The sequence below is a fragment of the Corvus kubaryi genome, unplaced genomic scaffold (assembly GCF_017639235.1).
Source record: "Corvus kubaryi isolate FWS band 111438036 unplaced genomic scaffold, C.kubaryi_AGA036_p1.0 66, whole genome shotgun sequence".
In the NCBI taxonomy this organism is placed as follows: domain Eukaryota; kingdom Metazoa; phylum Chordata; class Aves; order Passeriformes; family Corvidae; genus Corvus; species Corvus kubaryi.
The window spans coordinates 2,460,266-2,473,869 of NW_024582054.1; the positions used below are offsets into that span (position 1 = coordinate 2,460,266).

Here is a 13,604-nt window from a genome sequence, read left to right on the forward strand (position 1 = left end):
ATTTTAGAAAATATCAGCTTTGGTTGACCTCTTAGAATCATTAAAGTTGGCAAATATCTCCAAGCTAAGAAAGTACTGAAAGACTGGACTCCAATACACAAATGCAGTAACACTGATTAAAGATTTTCAAATTATGCCAGTGTTAGCTACTTCCACTGAAGTCATTAGAAATTTCACAAGACAAATCTTACAGCTAAGAGCATCAGTCCAACTAAGTGAAAGGGAAAGACGCATATCTATAATGGGGCAGGACAAATCAATACACAATATAGTATCTAATCCTGGACTGTGAGGGGTCGTAAGGATCCCCTTAAAGCGCTGATGAAAGCACTGAAAGGGACAACCAAATTTCCCTTTATGATCTAATAATTGCTTAAACTACAGGGCAAATAAGAGCTCTGGAAGAGTGCCGCCTAAGCAGAACTATCAACCAGGTGAAACAACCAGGCTCTTTAACCCTTTTCTGCCTCCTCTGTAGAAGGGTAAAGGATAGCTTTGGAACGACCCCGAGGAATGAGTCTGAATTTTCCATTACTCCTAAAAAATGGTAACAAGCCGTTGATAACAGGCAAAAAACCCCCCCAAACTAGTCATGCCAGAGTCAGCCACAAGGGGGCAATGCGTACTTAGGCCATTGCAACTCAAGGCGCAAGTTTAGTAGACTAGTTCCCAACTCTGTAAAAATACCATCAATATTTACAGCCTAGAAAATCATTTAAGGATTATCTACTCCATCAGTCAAATAATTACACACAGCAATTATTGCTGCAAAGCCTTCACTTCTTGGGCTATAACTTACTTTTTAAAAATCAGTTGTCCTGATTTTAAAAACCACTGTAAGAAAGGCTATTAAAATCCTCAGCTCCTCTGCCCCCTTGGAGACTAACACCACCGTATGACAGCTAAAGAGTAGCTTGCAGCTCCTACGGTCAACTCTCTCCTGTTCAATGTTAAAAGAATTGCAGTTTCTCTACTCTAAATATTTATATAATAATAATAATAATAATAATAAAAAATATTTATTTCCACATCAAGCACCTCATCATGCTTGTAATTGCTGTGTTATGAAAAACCCAGCTACACAGTTCAGCCTATAGCTGAGCCCTACACAAAGCTAAATAAATATTCAACCTTCTTTTGTACAACTTAAACATACTAAGCTTCTTAACTCATTTTTTGCTACACTGTGCGAAAAAGAATAATGTTTAAATATTACTACTTCCATAAATATTTGTACTAAAACTTCAAAGTAGTGTTTAAGTAAATGGAACAGGTTACATCTGCCTCCAAAGAACGCAAGCAACAAAACAACTCAAACCACCCCAAACAAGCCACAAAAAGCCCCAAAACACTTTCCACCACTTATTTTCCACTTCTGGAACAGCAAGCACAAAGCTCTTCATCACAATTATTAGAAATACTGAGTTTATATAGTTTTGCCACCATTAAGTCTTTCCCACGAACTTCTGCACAAAAGCAAGTATCATTATTATTCATGAGCTAAAAGATGATCCTCAGTGATACTTCACTGAATCCACACTAGGGAATTCCAATTCTCTTTGCTTTAAAATAACTTAAAATTGCAATACGAGCATTATACTCCTAGTGTAGCACATGAGTTCGCCTGCAGATTTAAAGGAAATGCTGTGATATCCATTCTGACTAGAACCATGCTAAGTGACAAGAGTGAGCTAAGCAAGATCTAGACAGATGCTATACAAACCAACACAAAGCAAATTCTTAAATTGAATTTAAAAATTATAATAATTAAAAAGCCTACTTACCACAGAATTTCTAAGCTTCTCAGGTAAAGGATCTTTTACTTCAGACAGAGGATCCTCAGGGTTTTTGTCTTCAGAATTAGGAAAAAATTTTGATTGCACTAAAGAGCTTAAGAGAAAGACAAAAAAACCCCACTGAAAAGCATGTATTGTTCTACATGGTTTTATAACAGTCAGAAGCTCTATTACATATTAATCACAAAAAATTAATTTTGCCACATCAATGATTTCACATAGCTGAGCAAGTTTACAGCTATCTCAACTTTATAAAAGAATTAGTTCTCTGTTGTACAGAATGGCCACTATTAAAGAACAGCAACCAAATGTTCAGAACTGCAGTTTCTCTAGTAGCAACAGAAGGAATTGAAAAAAACTGAATTTTAGGTGAAATTTAGCAATCATGAAACAAAACTTGAACTCACAAGTAACTGAACAGAAATATGCAAAATTTAGAAGTAGTCTACTTGTCAACACCAGTTAAAGACCCATGAATTCTTTGATTTAATTCAAACTTCAGCAACAACAAAAGAAACCTATTCTACCCTGATTAATTAATGAATTAGCCATGCTGACCAAACTTCTAAATTCTTAGCAGGCCTTGCTGATACTAAAGCCCCAAAACCTTACACTGAAGCTTTTAGAAGCCCATGTGCAGTGTTACTAGCCACAACCAGTTGTCTTACAACTCCTCAGTGGGATTTTTCTTACAGTACCCTACACAGGGCAGAAATACTATTTCACTTTATGGACAGGAAGATCACTACAGAACAAGCCCTAGATCTTCCAAGGAAATTACATATTGCAATGTATTACAATGCTTAACTGTGCCACATCTGGCTAAAGAGGTGAAACTGCCGGTCAAACATGAACATAGAGGTTTTAGTTTTCGGAAAGAACAGAAGAACAAATATCTAGGGAAAAGGACCTCATATCAACTGAACTAAGAGTAATTGGACAAGGTTTAGTGGTCAACCCAAAGATAAGAAATTTCCTCCAGTGTAAACACTTATGAATCATTAATTTTCTTGTTAACCGAGATCAGTCCCTCACTTTCTACCCCAGGCCACTATTTATCAAATCCATCCAACATTACAGCTACATTTAAATCCAAGCACAAGCTCTGCCTAACCTAGGTACATGGCTGAGCTTTTATTGGCTGTTCTGGGGGAGGTGTTTCTCCTACTGGAACTATTATGTTTTACATGTATCATTATTAAATGAATCAAACGCCCTCAGCGTCAGATCACTACTCCAACTCAGTATAACAACATGAATACCTGTTTCCCCCCGCTAGATGGGAATCCTCATAACCAAAACAGATCCTTATAATTTTGCACAATTATTTGAACAAGTGCTTTGAGTACACATTCAATATGAGAATACATCAACAAAGTGAAACTGTTCAGAAAGCCTCCCTGTGGACTTCAGCTTAAACCAGTGCCTTGAGCACCTCTTTAAACACAGAAAGGATACATGTTGTTCCCAACAAACCCAGCAGCAGAAAGATGGTACCTGACTGACATTTTGGAGAACATCAGCAGGCATTTAGATCAGATTTTGGCATGTAAGTGATTTATCAAAAGCCATAAAAAAAGGTCATTGTTAGAGAAGGAACTAGATGCAAAATGTGAGAATTTCTAACTATTGAACTAAGAACATTATTTCTGATTAATGAAGGTGAGTAAAAGTTCAAACAGTACTAAGTGTAACATTAGTTCACTTAGTACTTCCTCGCAACTTGCTTCTTCCTTGGGGAAGACATACACACTGAGCCACTTACAAAAGTACAGAAGGGTCACTGCTTTGTCTGCTGAGATGATACGATACTGCCACTAACAAACCACAAAATACGGAGAAAAGAACTGGAATATGCTGCCCATCCCAGGAATCCTGGAGACAGAAATGAAATGTTAATAAAAAGGATACAAAGTACACACCACTTATCTGACATACAAGAATTTTGTATATCATGGTAAGAGAATGGAAAAATTAACTACAATTCCACAAAAACAAACCAGGGCTTTTTGTACAAAAAGTTGTTCCATCTTTACCTATGTCCAACTATAGATCAGAAACACTAACACAGTGTACACCCCCTTCAAGTCTACACCATCTTAATCATTAAACAGTCATCGTTTTTCATAACCCTTATGAGGCATTTCCTACATTCCTGGAGACCACAGGCTCTTAAGAGCTGTATTTAGTCACTTCTCAATTTTGAAAGTTACATATATTTTGACTCAAGATTTATTTTTTCTATTGTGCTGAATGCAGATTAAAAAGTGGCTTTATTTGTGTATATATTTATTTTCCTGATCTGTATTGGATCTGCAAAGATGTAAGAGTTACTCTTTTCTAAAGCTTGTTTGTCTTAAATGGATGTGTTTACAAAAGGCTAATGAGACAAGTGTACAAATTCACAGAAGGCTAATGATGTTCTGCAGGTGATAGCATCATGGGAGTATCTCCTCTAGGAACTTTCTACTCTCTGTGACAAAGTGGAAAAGCCAGTCAACTCTGAGTTGGACCCACACATGCTACAATTCATTGTAAACTGAGCACGTTTGATTATTGACACACCTGAAATGAACAAACAGAACCAACATCACACTCCATACTGTTTTCAAACAAAACATTTCAAGCAAAAAACAAAGGGGGGGGGCTTGCCCCTTTGCCAGCTAACTCTTGAATTCTACCTTTCAGATAGACACACATCTTCGCTTTGACACTACAAACTATTTCTTGGTTTCTTTTCAAATAAATATTAATTTGAAAATATTATTTCAGTTTTGCAGCACCAGAAAAAAATACTTACATGAGCCATTTTGAGAAGTTAATGTACTAGCACATGCAGACTCTGCTAGAATCAAGCCACTTGCATGATTTTTTTCAAGAATTGATGTAGAATGGGACTGACAGTAAATGTCATGTGTTTTCAACTAAAAAAAAGAGCCTGTTAGAGCAGGCACAAATCACACACCTTTTGAAAGCAAAAAAATCTGCTTTGCTCCTGCATTGCATCTCCTCTACTGACATCACAGCTGAGCAAGTATGAAACCCTAATAAATCAAACTAATATTTCTAATTCAGTAGCTGCATACTTTCATTACTTAATACAGAAGGAAGCAGAGAACAAACCCAAAACATTGATGTTTACTGTGCATAAAGTTTTTCTCACCTTCAGGGCACCATAGCACAGTCCATACAACAATGCTACTGCCACAATACTACAGATAAAACTGTAAAGTGCTGCAAGCAGGCTTGTGGTAGCTGAATATCATAGAAATGAAAAGAAAAAAAACAAAACATCGTTATCTTCTTAAGTTAGAATACAAAATACTTCAGTTTAAGATGATATCAGCCCCCTAGTTGCCACAACCCTCTGATGGGAAAAAAAGGCAATTGAAACCAGAGCAGCTACTTGTATTTTTCCCTAGAAGCGATTTTTATAAAGAGCATTTTATGTGGCTTTTTTAACCTCCTTATTTATTCAACAGCTTTACCATGAAAATAGCAATAGAAACCAGCTGAGGAAGAAAGTATACTTTTTGACAGACTTACTAGGACAGCAATTCTGTTTCCCAATAATCAATCAGAATACCTTCAGGCTTTTTAAAAACACCATTAAGTATTCTATGTTTAGAGGGTAGGAATAAAAATACTGTAACCACTAAATGTTTTAACTAACATACTAATCTTGGCTGTTCCACATCTCACACTTTTGCCACTGACACAAAACACAACACTCACCATTGCCACCAAAGACATGAATGTCCAGCTGTTCACAGAGATACATCACAAATGTATTCACCTGAGGCAGGAGACCAATGAAGAATACTATAGGGAAACATAGTGTAAACACTACAAAAAAAAGAGATGAAAAAGTGGTGAATGTGAAAAAACCAGCATGGTTAAGATATTTTTCAGTTTAAGTTCTAGGGTATCACACACCCCATATTTTAACTCCACATCACTGAAGCATTTCTACTATAATTTCTAAGGAAAATATACATTATGTAAAGTTCTACTTCAATGACTCAGAACTGACTGCATACAGAGGTCATACAAATCAATAGTACTTTCCTTTTAATTGCTGTAGACATGGACACAGGCCAGTTCAGGCTTTCCATTTTTATTTAGCAAAGATCAGCCAGGAGTGTTTACAGATTAGACTTACGAGTTTTCACTCATTGTAACGGAGGCTTATCCAAGCCTAACTGCCTGTCTGGAGTTACAGGAGCAACCTAACACCAGCCACTCTGATGTCAGGGAGGCCAAGCACCCCACCTCCGGGTTTTCTGCTACTAAGAACATCTGACAATTTCACTGATTTTTCCACACCACTTCTGAAAGTTCTAATCCTAAATGACTGGGGGTTTTGTGCTTTTTTAACAAAGACAACTGTATGAACCATGAAAACACCTGCAAATTACAGGATTTCAGAACGCAAAGATAAATGAATGCCACCTAATTTTAATACAGAAAATGGTATGTCTCAACCTGTACATATTATTTACTTTCTATCTTAAAGAATAAAAGATGCAGAAATAATCTTCTACACAAGTTCAGATCTAGTAGTTCAGATTTAATTCACATGCAACAGCATATTGTAAATTCTAAGTTCTGAGAGATAGAAGGATCAAATAATGAGAATAATCCTAGCAGACAAAATTTGGCAGTTTAGGAAAGATTTTCTATCATCTTACTGACTTGTACCTTCAGTGACCAGAAGAAGAAACAGATTTTAAAGTATCTTGTAAAGAACCACAAGTCTCAAATTTAATTTTCTAATTCCATATGCACAGAATAGTTGGACACTGAAGGATTTCTCATTAGAAATATCTACAGTCAGATACTGCGAATCTGATTTTCCCCACTCCATGGTAATGTTAAACAATAATATAATTTAAAAACATGCAGGTTGCAAGCTTGGGAAAGACACTGAATTCTGACTTTTTTTACTGACAAGAATTAGGAAATATAGGATTTCAGACCAGCTCTTCACTACCTGAAGAAAATACTTTTTCAAAATTCTCAGGTCAACCCCCTATCTCAAATCATTAGTCAAGGAAGCCTACATAGGAGGCAAATACAGCCTCCTGTCACTGACAGATTAAAAAGTTGTTTCCTCAAAGTCTGTAAGTCAAACTATCTTGGGCCCATTGGAAACAAAATTATTAGACAGATCTGAGAATACACCATTTTTAAAGAGTAGTCCAGCAAAAAGCCAATATTTATGATGCTTTTACAGTCTTTTACATCATTGTTTTCTAATAGCAAACAAGGTGAAAAGATAATTTTTATTAATTTATTTAGGTGAACTTAAATTCACCTAAATGAAATTATTAAATTTCATTTAGGTGAAAAGACAAAATAATTATTATAAATGTGGAGTAGATTTAGAACAATTGATCAACTGCAAAGCTTTCTGAAACAGTGCTTCGGCAACAGTAAGAGTTGCTCCAAGGGCAAGTGTATTGCGTGGGGGAGCACGGTGGGACATGCAGCGCAGGTTGGTGGGGCAGGTTTTTTTGTTTTGCTTGGTGTTTTTTCAGTTTGGTTCTTGGTTTTTTATTTTGAGTTCCACTTGTGGTTTTTTATTGTTTGGAGGATTTTCATTTGGGTTTTTTTTAAAGTACAGTGAGCTGTTCTGGCAATCTGATTTTTTATTGGAAGAACTGGTAAGAAATATAAACGCCATATGCTGCTGCAAGATAACCCAGAAGAACAGTAAAACATAAGGATCAAAACCCACTTTGAACTCTTCAACTAAGTAGTTTTAAAAGCTAATCCCAAGATGGACATGGCCTGGTGAAAATGCCACCACATCTTTTAAAACTGGTAAAGACTCACTGTTCAGTACTTTTAAGAAGTAGCTCACTTCCACAGTAGGGCACACCATCTCCATGTACATTTATGTATTATCTTATGGTGATATGGGTATACATTATGGTAATGACTCCACATGGTAGAAAAGGGAAGAAAATACTTCCAAAACTGGGAGAGCATTATCAAGAGAAATTATGCTAGTTTTGTATCATGAATGAGTCAAAAGTATCTTCTATCTTAATTTCTTTTTTTATACAGAACAAAGTATGCCAGTATATGAATAGAACCAAGGAATTTGTTCAAAAAGCACCTTTGAAAAGGTCTGGACAATTTCTGTTCATAAATATGCAGCTTAGACACTTTCCCTCTGGGCATTTAAATTTAAATACAGATTTATTAGCAGAAAGTTGAAGGGGGAAGCAGTATGAGGCATAAAATTCAGGATGTTCTTAAAATCAAGTAATAAGAACTAATACCCAAAATGCCTGGGTCAGTAATTCTTATTAATCAAAATTTTAAAAAACCCACACTGAGACCAAGTTTTCATTTTTCTTGGACAGAAAATGGTCTGGGGGCATGCAGACGTAACATTTAACTGCTGTCGTCCTTCACTCACGGGTATTTTGACACCACTGAAAAGCAAATGCATTCAGTTTAGATGAACTCTTACAGATTTTCTTATGCCACCCAAAGCAGTGATCCACAGAAGATCACTCAAATAACTTTGCTCCATTAAAGCAATGCACAAAGTTCCCATGATAAGATGGTCTTCAAATGTTTATGTCTCCCACTTTCTATGAGCTCTGTCTGAGATTACAGGGCTGTTATTATTTTCATAATTAAGTACACAGGGGAAAGGATTGTTGTTTAGGGGTTTATGCTTGTTTTTTGCATTAGGTTTAGGAGGGTGATATTAAATGTCATCGGTATTCTGAATGCACTGTGCTGCTCAAAAAACAATGGAATTACCTCAAAATGGAAGTACAGCTCAAAAATTGTATTTTTGGTATTGCTGATAGGCCTGTTCTGAGAAGAGGCATATTAAATAAGATTTAACCTGTGTATAATGTTTTTTAAAATTGTGTCTGTACTGTTCTGCCAAATTGCTAAATAACCTGACTTAAGAGAACTCCTACTCATTTGCCATAAGCCCCTTCAGAGAGTGTGAAAGGGTCCAAATCAAAATGTTCCTTTAACTACTGAGCAGCTAGGTCCAAGCAAATGGTAGTCTATCCAGATCCAAGTTAAGTAACAAAGTAAGGGCTAAGATATTGGATAATGAAAAATTTTGTGACACCATAGTAGAGGGCATCGCTGCCATTTGCTACAACAAAGCTATAGAAGGGGAAAGTGTTCCAATAAAGTTCTACTGCTGTAGAGCAAACAATTCAAATCTACTTACCTATAACTAAGTCCCTGGCTGACAGCAGCAGCAATGGGTTGGTGAAAGCCATTCCATACAACCTGAATCTTGTTGTAGATATGTTTCTGCTGCCATAATCCAACAGCCAAATAAGACCACAACATAAACAGAAATATACAGGCCTACTATAGGCTATGATACGATTGTGACCCTGTTTAAAAAAAAACCACAAAAACACCAACATTTGTTCATTTTTAGTGGAAAAGGCAATTTTTACTCTTCTGCTACAGATAGCTTCAGAACCAAAATTAATCATTGGTCATCAACCAGTGTACTGTCACCTCACCATATCCTTCATAAAATCCTTAATGTATTGCCTTGCAGTGATACCAGTCTGTCCTTTTTGTGGCTTTGATATAACAAGGACACAATGGTTAGATTAAGTTAGACTAAGATATACATACCCTTAGTCTCAGCTATATTTTATGCTATGTTGCTTGCAGTACTAAATGCTAGAGCTCTGGCTAGGCTTTGTAAGCAACTGAGAATAAACCAATTTTAGGGAAAAAAGGATTAAAGTTTATTACTCAGATACTGCTTCTGCTGCGGGGGGGGACAATCTCTATTGGTCTTATATCAAAACACACAACTTACGCAAAATAAAGTTAATGACCTGTTGCAGAGGAATAACGCTTCTACACATCTAGGACAAAGGTAATATTTTGTCTTGGCAATCTAGTAGATGCACAACAGAGTATAAACATATTGTGCAATACTAGCACATTAACATATCCATGCTCAAACATTAATGCTCACTAGAGAATTGCAAACTCAGCTTGTTAGAGGGGAAAAAATAAAGCAGTGTGCCCACTAGGACAACTGAATGATCTACAAGACTAGAACAGAACATCCAAGTTGTGTCAGTTCATGCCAGCAAAGAGAATTACAACATTAGGAATACTTCTCAGTATAATTGCTTGAATAATAAAGATTCATCAAAAAGCTTATCATGACATGCCTCCCTAGCAAAAGCTAAGCTCAAAACAGGAGGACATGACTTGTTAAATACAAGGAGTATGATGGGGGGGGAAAACAATATCTGTTCCCCTCTCACACACTAAGACAACTACAAGCCTTTTGTGCCTTATAAGAAGGAACATAAAAGAAATGCCAAAAAGATCAAACCAAAATGATCAATTCTCTGAGGGAGTTCTGCATCTGCAGGGTTAGTACAGTGGCACATGCCAACAACTTACATGTCGAGGGGAAGAAGAATCTGGCTGAACGCTCTGAAACCAAAATGAAAAGAGGAAAGTCACCCGATCTACAGATAGGCATGTTTACCTCCCCCACAGAACTTCTTGGTTGAAGTTCTTTTAACAATATCTACAGTTAATTTTACAGTTGTCAAGCTACATTACAGCCTTTAAATAACATGATGTCATAAACAATAAAATCTGTTTAAAGAGTGTATGTCCATAACCCAAATTCTAAAAAAATCTCCAACCCCCTCATTTTTAGGACTTTTACTGTTTTTTTAATAGCATTATGAACTTCAATTTTAAATCCAATTTCCATCCTAATAGTCAAATCATAAAAAAATAATCACTTAGATTACCAATATGCCATTAACAGCCTAACAAAAATTAATAATCTGATTAAATATACGCTTAGATATCATGAATGCACTGAGGCACAGACACTAAAAAAAATTAAAACCCAAACCAATAAAACCTCAAGTTCAGTTTGTAGCTGGTTTTCAGCTAGTAAGAATGTGTTCCTCTTTGTGAAAACAAACAAAAAAAAGTATGAGAACAATAAATAAAGGATTGTTTAACAAACATATGCAGAACCATTCTAGTGAAGTGACCTTGTATTACCATCTATCGAACTTTCCATGAGGCCAAGTTTACTCATTTCTTTATAAATGATACGCATGCACATTCTTCCTTAAAGCTCTAACTAACCTGCAACACCCAACTGGAGTTAAATCTATTGTTTATAGAAAGTAAAGAGAAATTAAAATACCTTCAACAGCGAGTACTGGCAACTGGCTATTACCAGGCAGAACTGGAAGACCCAAATATCCTTGAAAAAGCCCTCTATAAGAAGTACAGAGCCCAGAAATGCAACTAGAATAGCTAGGATGACAGCTAATACATTTTCAAGGATCTCACGATTCCTGTATTAAACGGAGAGATAAAAAAAGACAAAAAAAGAATTTAAAGCGAACTATGTCTAGAAAAAGCTGCAAAAGAACAGTTAGGGTCAAAAATTAACAAGGGTTATGCTACTGGTAGCAAAATAGTTAATAGATTTGAACTTCCACAGTCTACACTAGCACACTGCCCTTTAGCAAAGCTAGGAGCTACCAGGATTTCAATGACAGCAGAAAACAGTATCTTACAGAATTTTACTTTAAACAACAGAAGATAACTTCAGCAGATAATTTTAGAAATAATTCAAACGTTCAACCAGAAGCATGGTCTAACAAATCTATATTCAAAGCCCATCTAGGATGATTATAAGCCTATGAAAAACACAAGCAGGATAACTTACCTGTGTATACAACCTGCCATTCATGATTTTCTAATGAAGAACCTAAAAATACCCTCGCTTGGGTAAGATATGCCAAGTGGAATACAGATAATTCCACATGATATTGATAGTGCTTCGGAACAGAATTATGAATATTCCTCCCTGGACAGAATCACTACTATCTTTTTTATTTCAAGGAGGTTCATTACCAAAATATAAATACTCTACATATTCCAAAAGCTGGTAACTGGAGGATCACCTTAATTTTATTTTTCTAGGTAAAAGCAGCAGGGACAAGAAGTCACACTACTAAATGACTCTAGGAAAAAATGCTATGAAGCAGCAGGCAAATCCTCTCTATTTGCTGAAACAGTAAGTACATGCCAGGTTGTAGACCCTTCCGATTAATTTTTGGGGAAGGCTATACTCTAGCTATAAGATTGGCAACAAATCTTTCTTTTTGATCATACAAATGTGTTACTGCCCCACACAGGCAAAGTGAGGGTTGGTTTCCTTTTTCAATTTCTGGAGAAAAAAAGCAGAGTATCCTCCATTATTTTAGAAAAACTGCATTCAGTATTATTCTTTCACTTTTCAGAGTACAGTAAGTAAGTACAGTTCTCTACAGATAGTTTTATCTATACGACAGTTTAGTAACTGTTTTCATCTTTGCTTTCTGAGGTCTGGCGACATACAAGGATCTCACCTATCAAATAAAGCCAGAAGAGTTAATCTATCAAAATTGATGCTAATCCAAATCTTAGGTAGGATCCAAAAGCGATAGTACTGCTTGACTTTTTGAGCTGCTTCCTCTTGAGGTTGCATGTGGTCCTGAAGGTCAGGGCTCAGGTCAATATCTTGCTGCTCCAGCAGATCTGTATCCATTGTTAGCAGCCTGTTCAACCTGATCTGAGGAAGAGAAAGCTAAAAGAAAGTTAGTATTAACAAAAGCTCATTTATATTGAATCACTGTATTATACTGAAAATTCCTTTGAGGAAAATTGCTAGAACTCTTTAGTTTCACTTTTGAGAAATTACATGTTAAGCATTGTCACAGGCTTCTACTTACTTTTTCTGTGCTTATCATGGCACATGAATAGGACTAGCAGCAATAACAGTTTGCATACAACACAACTCTTTGGCATTTCAGCATACGCCTTATTTCAAATGAATGTATCTTCCAAGCACATTATCCCATTTACTCTGAAAACTTCAAATTTGAAGACGAGTAAACTGATACACAGACAACATACACTACAAGAATAATCCAATTATTAATTTAAGTAAATTACAACGCATTTCTTATAGACAGCTAATCTGCATGCAAACCAATGCTCAATGGTTCTTTTTGCATGACAATGCAACATACACATGCACCAGCGGTCAAATTCAAACCTCATTGAATCCAGAATACACTCAGAAATTAACCAAAGAAAAAGCTCCACCCTAACCAGTCAAGTAGTATTTACAACTGACTACTACTTATTTTGTAGCTTGTCTAGAGTTGTCCTGAAAATCACAGTAATACTAACAACCATAGAAGATATTTAAGGAGAGTACTCAATGCTAATAAGATACTATAGTATGTATGCATCATCTAATCCACTTCATAAATTTCATTAACCAGGCCAAGAAGCATCTTAAGCACTTAACAATATTGCCCTTTATTCTTAGACAATATAACTGTTAAAATGTCATTTAATGAAAAAGCTTCACAGGTGTTTAAAGCAAAGAGTAAAATTTCAATACTCATGCCACCTTCAAGTGTTAAAAGTACAGGTTTAGTGTTTGGAGGTGCTTTTTTCCTACAATCATCTAAGGTTAACATTCAATTTCTTGATTTATAATTTTTTTTTCATCACTTCTTAAATCATCAGTGTACTTAACTATGCTTAGCCAGCTTTTTCTTCCTAGAAAAATACTAGTGAAAACAACAAGCAGGAACACTCCCTTTCTAAAGGCATTTCAAAAATACAAACCATACTATTTTAGGTAAGCTGTGTCAGAAAACAGGTCCTTTTTTGACAATTTTTTAAAAACTTAATTTCTTTAAAGGTAGAATCAGCATAACATTCATGGCACTAATAATAAAT

The 13,604-nt window shown here is 35.8% G+C and overlaps 1 protein-coding gene across 9 annotated transcripts in view; it reads right to left on the reverse strand.

The window, feature by feature from the left end:
* The window catches only part of PCNX1 (pecanex 1), an 82,619-nt gene that overhangs the window by 29,921 nt on the left and 39,094 nt on the right, over nucleotides 1-13,604 (reverse strand). For 7 of the 9 annotated variants that reach the window (XM_042048128.1, XM_042048123.1, XM_042048127.1 and 4 more), the window contains 8 exons: nucleotides 12,218-12,435; nucleotides 11,002-11,155; nucleotides 10,230-10,262; nucleotides 9,013-9,184; nucleotides 5,532-5,642; nucleotides 4,960-5,051; nucleotides 3,562-3,671; nucleotides 1,785-1,890 (listed from right to left, as the gene is read on the reverse strand). In XM_042048128.1, the coding sequence (XP_041904062.1) occupies nucleotides 1,785-1,890; nucleotides 3,562-3,671; nucleotides 4,960-5,051; nucleotides 5,532-5,642; nucleotides 9,013-9,184; nucleotides 10,230-10,262; nucleotides 11,002-11,155; nucleotides 12,218-12,435 (996 nt within the window). The remainder of the gene's footprint in view (nucleotides 1-1,784; nucleotides 1,891-3,561; nucleotides 3,672-4,959; nucleotides 5,052-5,531; nucleotides 5,643-9,012; nucleotides 9,185-10,229; nucleotides 10,263-11,001; nucleotides 11,156-12,217; nucleotides 12,436-13,604) is intronic. The other 2 variants (XM_042048126.1, XM_042048122.1) reach the window with 1 other exon arrangement.